The sequence below is a fragment of the Podarcis bocagei genome (genome assembly GCF_964188305.1).
Source record: "Podarcis bocagei genome assembly, chromosome: 8".
NCBI lineage: Eukaryota > Metazoa > Chordata > Lepidosauria > Squamata > Lacertidae > Podarcis > Podarcis bocagei.
Window position 1 is genome coordinate 93,016,899 of NC_138133.1, and position 8,066 is coordinate 93,024,964.

At 56.1% G+C, this 8,066-nt stretch overlaps 1 protein-coding gene and 1 long non-coding RNA gene across 2 annotated transcripts in view; one reads left to right on the plus strand and one right to left on the minus strand.

Annotated features, from left to right (window-relative positions):
• LOC308593217 overlaps positions 1 to 8,066 on the plus strand; it is a 285,688-nt gene that overhangs the window by 250,911 nt on the left and 26,711 nt on the right. The gene's annotated exons all lie outside the window — the stretch shown is intronic.
• On the minus strand, positions 666 to 6,054 carry MAF1 (MAF1 homolog, negative regulator of RNA polymerase III). Its single transcript, XM_081205173.1, has 8 exons — positions 6,031 to 6,054; positions 4,845 to 4,984; positions 4,613 to 4,741; positions 3,910 to 4,075; positions 2,975 to 3,096; positions 2,510 to 2,629; positions 2,256 to 2,381; positions 666 to 2,028 (listed from the first exon to the last, which is right to left on the minus strand). The coding sequence occupies exons 2-8, from the start codon at positions 4,925 to 4,927 to the stop codon at positions 2,007 to 2,009; spliced, it is 768 nt and encodes a 255-aa protein (XP_081061299.1). The 5' UTR covers positions 4,928 to 4,984; positions 6,031 to 6,054; the 3' UTR covers positions 666 to 2,006.

Here is an 8,066-nt window from a genome sequence, read left to right on the forward strand (position 1 = left end):
CTTAGAAATGCTACTGATTAAATGGTATATAACTGTCTTAAATAAATAACACACACACAAACACACATTCAAACCAGTTAGATTGAAAGCTTGACTGTCTAGGCTCAGTGAAGATACAACTGCCCCACGTCCCTCTACCAAGGTGTGAGCCAGGACTGGCTGACCTTTGCATGTTGCTGGCAGGCTGGAGGAAGAGGCCTCAGAGTACTGGCGCATGTGGATGATGTCACCACCCCCCAACCCGTGAGCCACACTGTGGTCTAGACCCAGACCCCTGACGTTGGGCCAGTTCAGGGGCAAGAGTGCCATTTCTCAATCCTCCAGAACTACCCTCTGTCTGTCCACACATGCAATTCACCACTGGGATATCAAGGCAGACTTACCAGGGACAGGGAGAGAATTCTAGAAATCATTTTGCTCTGTTGTTCTTTGCCTGCCCCAAAGAGAGCGAAAGAGGCTGGGCCAGAAATGCAAGAGCAATCCTGAAGGATGAGGCTGACCCACAGAAGCGCACAACACCCCACCTGTTGCGCTCACAGCTACAGCTTCCCGGGAACAAATAAGTTCTGAGAGGACTGTGGGGGGCAGTCACAGAGCAGGCCCTTCCCTCTGGCACCCTCTCCCCCTAGCCGGATGCTCCTTCGAGGAAACAGAACGATGTCAAGTCTCAGGGAGAAAAATGTTTATAACTGCAACAATAAAATTGCTAGGCAACAGAATTAAACAGGAGGTGGCAAACAAGCCAGTGGATCTAAAGGGAAAGAGGCCAAGGGGTGCTCCAAAATCACTTGCTGCCTAGCACAGGGGCAAGGGAAGCAGCGGGAAGCAGCAGCGGGGAAGCCTCAAGGGGACCAACGGCAGGCTACTTCTCAAGCCAACCTTTTTTCTGGGGGGGGGGGGAGGCAAACAGGGGACCAGGCCTGTTGTTCTTGGCAGGTTGCTCCAAATGGTGGGCCTGGAGTGATTTTGCCCAGATGAGAAGCCAAGGGATAGAGGCCCCTACAGCCATAGCCCTCTGGAATCAGATCACAAGACTGCAGAAAAGACGGCAAGACACCCCCTGCGCCCCCGGAGGGAATCCAAGTCAGTGCAAGAAAAAGGGGGGAGCGAGAAAGGGGGGCACTTTCACAGCCCCATAGTATGGTGGCAAGGGCATGAGAGCAGCCCCCTTCTGCTCTGCCAGCACCAATGTTCGTTCCTTCAGCTCTTGAGCAGAGGAGGTACCAAGCGCTCCCTCCTACCAACCCAGAAATGAGTCCGTTGGGCTACAGAGTGGAGCCTGAAAGGAGGAAGAGGTGGGCATCAAGTGGAAGGAGGCTGGCATTGGAAAGGGTCAGGGAGGGTGGACGGGGGAGACATGAGCACAGAGGTTTGGGCTGGAATATAAAAATAAAACTCTATGAGCCCTTGGGGGAAAGCAAAGCAGCCAAGCCACCAAGGTGCCCAACCCCTGACTTCTGCCAGTCCAGGACACTCGGCACCAATGTCTTTTGCAGTCAAAAACAAAGGAGGGGAAGATGCCATCCTCAGGAAATCCAGCTTCTGCATGTTGTGCAGTCTTTAGCAGGTTGTAGCATCTGGAAGTCAGCAGAAAGGGGCCACAGACACTTGAAACTGACGGACAAATCTCCAGGGAGGGTCAGTCTGAGAAGGTCCAGCGTCCTGAGGATAGAGAGGCACAGCCCCAAACCCAGACAGGGGCAGTCTCTCCACCATGGTGGCTGCAGCTGCGGCTGCAGATGAACGGAGGGCATTTGCTCTGACACCACTTGGAACAGAAAAGTGCTTCTTGGGGACCGGACAAAGTTTCCAGTGCTGCAGGGGTGCCAAAGCCTGCAGGCGGGCAAAGGGACTGGCTGGCAGCATCCTTGGGAGTCTGGAGGCACCAGCTGGTCAGGCAGCATCCACAGGGCCAATAGGCAGAGCAACACGACGATGCCGGGCTAGTCTGGGGGAACACGCTGGAGGAGCCGTCTTCAGAGGGGGCGCAAAAAGAGCCCAAGAAGTCACATGCAGATCACTTGTCTCCTGCAGACAGGAAAGGAGGTCCTCAGCACCCCACGGCCTTTGTCTCCAGCCACAGGGAGAAGCAAAGCCCACCCAGCACCTCCCTCCCAGGAGGGGCCACCAGCTGAGCTGCAGGCCACACAGAAGTTGCTGCTGTCCCCAGCTGGGACCCTTAGCCTTTTCCAGCTCTGGCAAACTCCAGTGGGGGGAGCAGGCCCACAGGGGCTTCTGACCCCAAGCCCCCTCACCTATCCTCCTCAATGCTGGCCCCGTCCTCGTCGCGGGGGCCGGTCGCCTCCTCCTCCTCCGCATCATCCTCGCTCAGATCCATGTTCAGCTCATTTCCCGCTTCGGGGTGAGGGTATGTGGAGCCACTGCAGAAAGAGAAGCCCACCACATTATGTCTCCCAAGGCCTCAAGCTGCCCTTTGGACCAGGAAGGGGACCCAGGGAGCAGGGGGTGGGGAGGCCTCAAAACCTGCCACTTTGGCAGGGACCCTGACCTGATGGAACGGCAGGTGAAAAAGACAATCCGCTTCAACCGCTTGTTGTAGAAGAAGTAGTTGAAGGACCACAGGCTGCCCTCTTCTCCGAAGGGGTCTGAGTCCAGGTCCGGGTTGTAGCTACATTGGCAGAAAAAGCGGAATAATAATAATAATAATGATAATTTGTTATTTATACCCCGCCCATCTGGCGGGTTTCCCTAGCCACCCGGGCAGCTCCCAACAGAATATTAAAAATGCAATAAAACATTGCTCCTCTCGATGACACCTGCTACTCGTCTGTCGTGATTTCATTCCAACAATGTTAAAAACTTCCTTAAAGAGGGCTGCCTTCAGATGCCTTCTAAAAGACAGCTAGTTGTTTATTTCCTTGACATCTGATGTGAGGGTGTTCCACAGGGCAGGCTGCTAGCAAAGCAGCACCCACCCACCCCTTGGTGCCTGAGAGCAGCACTGGGAGCCCACCTGTAGATGTCACACTCCGAGAGGCAGATCTCCTGGTCCACAGCGTCCCACAGGTGGGGCTTCAGGGCGCTGAAATCCTCCCGCACAGCAGAAAAGAGGCTGCAGTTCACAGCGTTCACCACCTGAAACAGACCCAGAGGGGAGCTTGGTGAGGGCCTGGTGCTGCAAAGAGGGAGGGGGTGCATGTGTACGTTTGGCCCCCACCATCCCTGCACTGTCCCCAGGTGGCTACAGCATGGCCCTGCAGCAGCTCAAGCGTGGGAGGCTTCAGGTAGACAGAACGGATGCAGCTCCTCCCAGTCCTAGACCAGGTGAAGGGGCCAGGGAAGCCCCAGCCTTGAGCTGGACTGCAGAGGGGCATCCTCCAAGAGATAGACAGGTGGGGCCTGTCCAGGACAGCAGATGCAGGTTCCAGCGGGAGAGCTGGGTGGGATCCAGGGGCATCCAAGCTGGAAAAGGGACCAGGTATGCCAACGGGTTGGCCTGATCCATCCCATACAGGTAACCTTTCCATCAGTCTGCAAAAATCCTAGGAGGCAGGAAGCAGGTCCTCAGTAGCACCACCAACCGCAGGGAGGGGTTTCATGCCAGGCGGATGTTTCCCCACCCCAAGCATCTCAGGGGCAAACAATGCCCCTTTCTCTGTGGGAAGAGGGCAAAGAATGGGAGGGAGATGGAGCCCTTGGGTCAACGTGAAGGAAATCCTGCTCCACCTTCTCTAGAGGCCACTCCCTGGGACCCTGGCACTTTTCAATGCAGTGTGTGTGTGGGGGGGGAGGTGGAGAAGAATTGGAAGGCATCCATGCAAAAAGCAGTGCTGGAGAACTGCTATCACATGTGGGGCTGTGAGACCCGGGATGACAAGGAGGGCCAAGAGATCTGCTGACTTGTGTGGGGCCTGAAGGCCAGATTATCATAGCAGGGTGGGGGCTTACCCAGTTGAGACTTGGCTCCCGGCTGAATTCGTGGCTCTTGGCAGCGCTGAAGTCGTAGTCAGGACGGAAGGACTCGTTGAGGGTGGCTATCAGGTAGAAGAGGGTCTTGCGGCTGCATTTGTCACTGAGGGGGCCCTCCTCATCGCCACTTTGGCTCTTGCTGAGCCTAGCGCACAAGGGACAGGATGTGGTCAGTTACCTCCACCTGGAGGAAGCCGTGGGCATCAGGCCGTGGCCTTGGAATCTGCCATGTACTTTTCCCAGTGCTAAGGTGCAGGAAGATCTGGGCTGTGCGGAATCATCTTGACACAACAGCCTCAAAGCACCAGCTGAGAAAGGGCAGGGCCTGGGATGCTCCGGAGAACAGCAGCAGCATTTCATGTAGCATTAAACCAAGAATGGGGGACTCCAGTGTTACTGGACTCCCAACTCCCATCGGCCCCAGCAAGCCGAGAACAGGAAGTTCTGAGTTCCCCCGGCAATATTTTTAATATTTTATTGGAAGCCACCCAGAGTGGCTGGGGAAACCCAGCCAGGTGGGTGGGATATAAACAAACAACAACAACAACAATAATTATATGGTGAGGCTCTCCTGGCTTACAGAACTCTCATCCAGCCCACCGACCTGCAAGGCCAAGTGAAGCTGGTGATGATGAGCCAGCTGTGCCTCGTCTGTGTGGGGCGAGGAAGAGACAGCGCATACCTGCTGGGGCTGATCCCGGTGGTTTGAGGTGGGGACAAGGCCTCAAGCACGTGGGGCTGCCCTTCCTGGCAGAACTGCTTGAAGAGGTGCTTGTCGTCCCCGGCCATCTTGCAAGAGTAGCTCTCAATCCTGAGGGAAGACAGGCAAGACTCAGCTGGAGGGGAGGTGGGGGTGGATCTCAGTTTGGAGAGGCACCCTGGGGGGCCAGTTCAGGAGCTGCCTTGCCACTCACCTGCCAATGATGTGTGCATCTCCCGTTTCCACCGTCAGCTGGGAGTTTAGGGCTTCAAAACTTGAGTTTTCCAACAGCTTCATTTTTTGTACCTCCTGGCGCTGGACTAAATTCTCAGTATTACTGCTTCAAGGTTGGAACTTCCTGGCAGTGACAGAGAGAGAAGGGCCTGTTAATTGACACCTCGGAAGACGTTGGGCTCTGCTGCTGCCCACCCACAAGGGGACACTATACTCAAAGCATATCAAAAAAGCAAACAAGGAAGAAGGCCGGCACTGGCTCTGGAAGACCAGCAAGGCAGGGATGCAGATGACACCCCCCCCCCCAGCTCTAGTCAGCACCCGTGAAATACTTCAGTGGAAAAGGGGAGAGATTTGTGATATCCAAGCCTTGACATCTCCCATCTTGACCTCAACTCCCAAAATGCTACCCAACCATAATTCCATGCACTCAGTTGCACTTGGCCTCCAGATCTACGTTAACTAAAGTAACAGTCTCTGTGTGGGAAATTCTCTGAGGAGAATCGTGAGGTTAAGAAGAAAGCGGATGTGGTGCAGGCGGATGTAAGAGCACTAAAAGAGAAGAGAGAAAAGTTACGTGATCAAATGGTGATCCTAGAAATGTGTCCAAAGAATCCTCCTGGAGATTTCGTGGGGTCTTTGCTGTTCTGATTTTCTAAGGGAGATGTGATCACGAGAAACGTTCTCGGGGGCTAGCGAGCATTTGCTTTGCTCTCCCCGTGGAGGCTCATGCATAGCCTGGGTGAGAGGCAAACACGGGTCCTGAAGTCACGTCTGGCTGGGATGGAAAGAGGAGGCGCAGGAGGAGGGGGGAGTTGGAAGGGACCCCAGAGTCATCTAGCGCAGGAATCAGAAGACCGGCCAGGCCCCCCGAGGAGCTTCGGGGGCTTCAGCCTTGGGGGCGGGAGGGAAGAGGATGAGCGTCAAAGACCCAGAGCAGATGGGGGGGGGCGGACTCCAACTCCCCGCCGCCCCCGAAGGAGACGGGCCTCCAACTCCGCTTCCCGCCCTGCCCCGCCCTCCCTTCCCCAGGCCGGGCCTCCGAAAGACTCGGCTTCCCATGATGCCCCGCGGCACCCAGGACGGCGCCCGCCGAGGCGGCCCCCGCGCGGGGCATGCCGGGAAGCGCAGTCCCGCCCCTCAAGGCCCCGGGCCCCGTTACCCACCTGCCCCGGGCGGGGTCCCGTTACTCCTCCTTCAGGGGCTGCGCGCCGTCGAGCAGCGCAGGCCGCGGGGGGAACTCGAAGCGGGCGTGGCCGCCTCAGCCGCCGTCGCCTCAGCCGCCGCCTGGGCCCGTCTCCGCCCGGCGGCCCTCAGGGGCCCCGCAGACCCGGCCATGGCCCCGCTTGCTCGGCACGACGAGGCCGCTAGTCGAGCGCCCGGCGCGGAGTCGCTTTCCCGGCCGCCCTTCTTCCTCCTTTCCTGTCAGGCGAAGCGACCCACTTGACTCTTCGGGCTTCGAGCAGAGGACGACAACAAGAGCGAGCGGCCCCGCCCCGCGCGGGCAGCCATTGGGCGCCAGCCAGGTCCGCCATCTCCATTGGAGGAAACGGGTGCCCATCACTCGAGCTGACGCATCCCAGTGGCTCCCCTGCACGCTAATCAACGGCCTGTGTCCAGCCCCACCCGCTGGGATAGAGCCGGGCTCTCATTGGCGCCCGCCTCCAGGCGCTGTCGAGCCGAGCGGGGAACAAAGAAGGGGCGGGGCAGCTGTCACTCAACGGGAAGGGCCACGCCCCTTTCCCAGAGGGCGGGGGAGGGCGCTCGTGTCCAGCTGCGGAATCGGGACCCGCTTCGCCCAGGAAGCCGCAATTCTTTTCCTTCGGGGAAGGCCAAGCATTTCAGGCAGTCTTTTAAAAGACCAGCATATTTCATTTCAAAAATTGCCCGCTGCTTTTTCCATATCAAGCAGCCACAAGAAAGATGCTAATAATTTAAGAGAGCCAGTGTGGTGTAGTGGTTAAGAGCGGTAGTCACGTAATCTGGGGAACCGGGTTCGTGTCTCCGCTCCTCCACATGCAGCTGCTGGGTGACCTTGGGCCAGTCACACTTCTGTGAAGTCTCTCAGCCCCACTCACCTCACAGAGTGTCTGTTGTGGGGGAGGAAGGGAAAGGAGAATGTTAGCCGCTTTGAGACTCCTGAAGGGGAGTGAAAGGCGGGATATCAAATCCAAACTCTTCTTCTTAAAACCTACCTAGGATATATCCGCAGCAAAACCAGCGCAAATTCATTGAAAGGAATGTTGTTGTTGTTGTTATTTAGTCGTTTAGTCGTGTCCGCCTCTTCGCGACCCCCTGGACCAGAGCACGCCAGGCACTCCTGTCTTCCACTGCCTCCCGCAATTTGGTCAAACTCATGCTGGTAGCTTCGAGAACACTGTCCCACCATCTCGTCCTCCTTTGTCCCCTTCTCCTTGTGCCCTCCATCTTTCCCAACATCAGGGTCTTGTCCAGGGAGTCTTCTCTTCTCATGAGGTGGCCAAAGTCTTGGAGCCTCAGCTTCATGATCTGTCCTTCCAGTGAGCACTCAGGGCTGGTTTCCTCCGGAATGGATCAGTTTGATCTTCTTGCAGTCCATGGGACTCTCAAGAGTCTCCTGCAGCACCAGAATTCAAAAGCATCAATTCTTCCGTGATCAGCCTTCTTTATGGTCCAGCTCTCACTTCCGTACATCACTACTGGGAAAACCAGAGATTTAACTATACGGACCTTTGTTGGTGTAGCAGGAACCCCCCACCCCAATCATTCAGTCTGTACAAACTTCTCACACTCACACACTACATACGCCACACTTCTGTTATAAATTCATAGAAAAATCAACCATACATCGGATTTGCACTGTTCCATTTTTGTTTTACTCCATATGACAAGGACTATCAAAGGGGGGTGGCTTGGTTCTGGTCAGCCATAATCCCTTCACCATCCCAGCATATCCACAGGAGCCCTGCCCAGTTGCTATTTCAACCCTGATGATCCCAGACAGAAGACAATCAAGATCACAAAGAACTTGCATATGGGAGTGGATTCAGCATGGACTGAAACAAAGGACAATGATCAGATCTTCCCTCTGGGGGCAGGAAACTGCCAACTCCCCTTTGTCACCTGGAAAGTACTCATGGGGAGGGGGAAAGGGGGAACCAGCCAGGTGAAAGGACACTCAGGTTACCACCACCACCCCTCCCTCAACCCCTCCTTTCTGTGT

What these genes read in the sequence shown, in the direction of transcription:
- MAF1 (XM_081205173.1), bottom strand. Translation starts at nt 4,927, where the DNA reads ATGAAGCTGTTGGAAAACTCAAGTTTTGAAGCCCTAAACTCCCAGCTG. An exon ending in GGGAGCCAAGTCTCAACTGG is followed by an intron (nt 3,097 to 3,909) that starts GTAAGCCCCCAC and finishes GGTCTGTTTCAG; the next exon opens with GTGGTGAACGCTGTGAACTG. An exon ending in TTCACCTGCCGTTCCATCAG is followed by an intron (nt 2,382 to 2,509) that starts GTCAGGGTCCCT and finishes CTCTTTCTGCAG; the next exon opens with TGGCTCCACATACCCTCACC.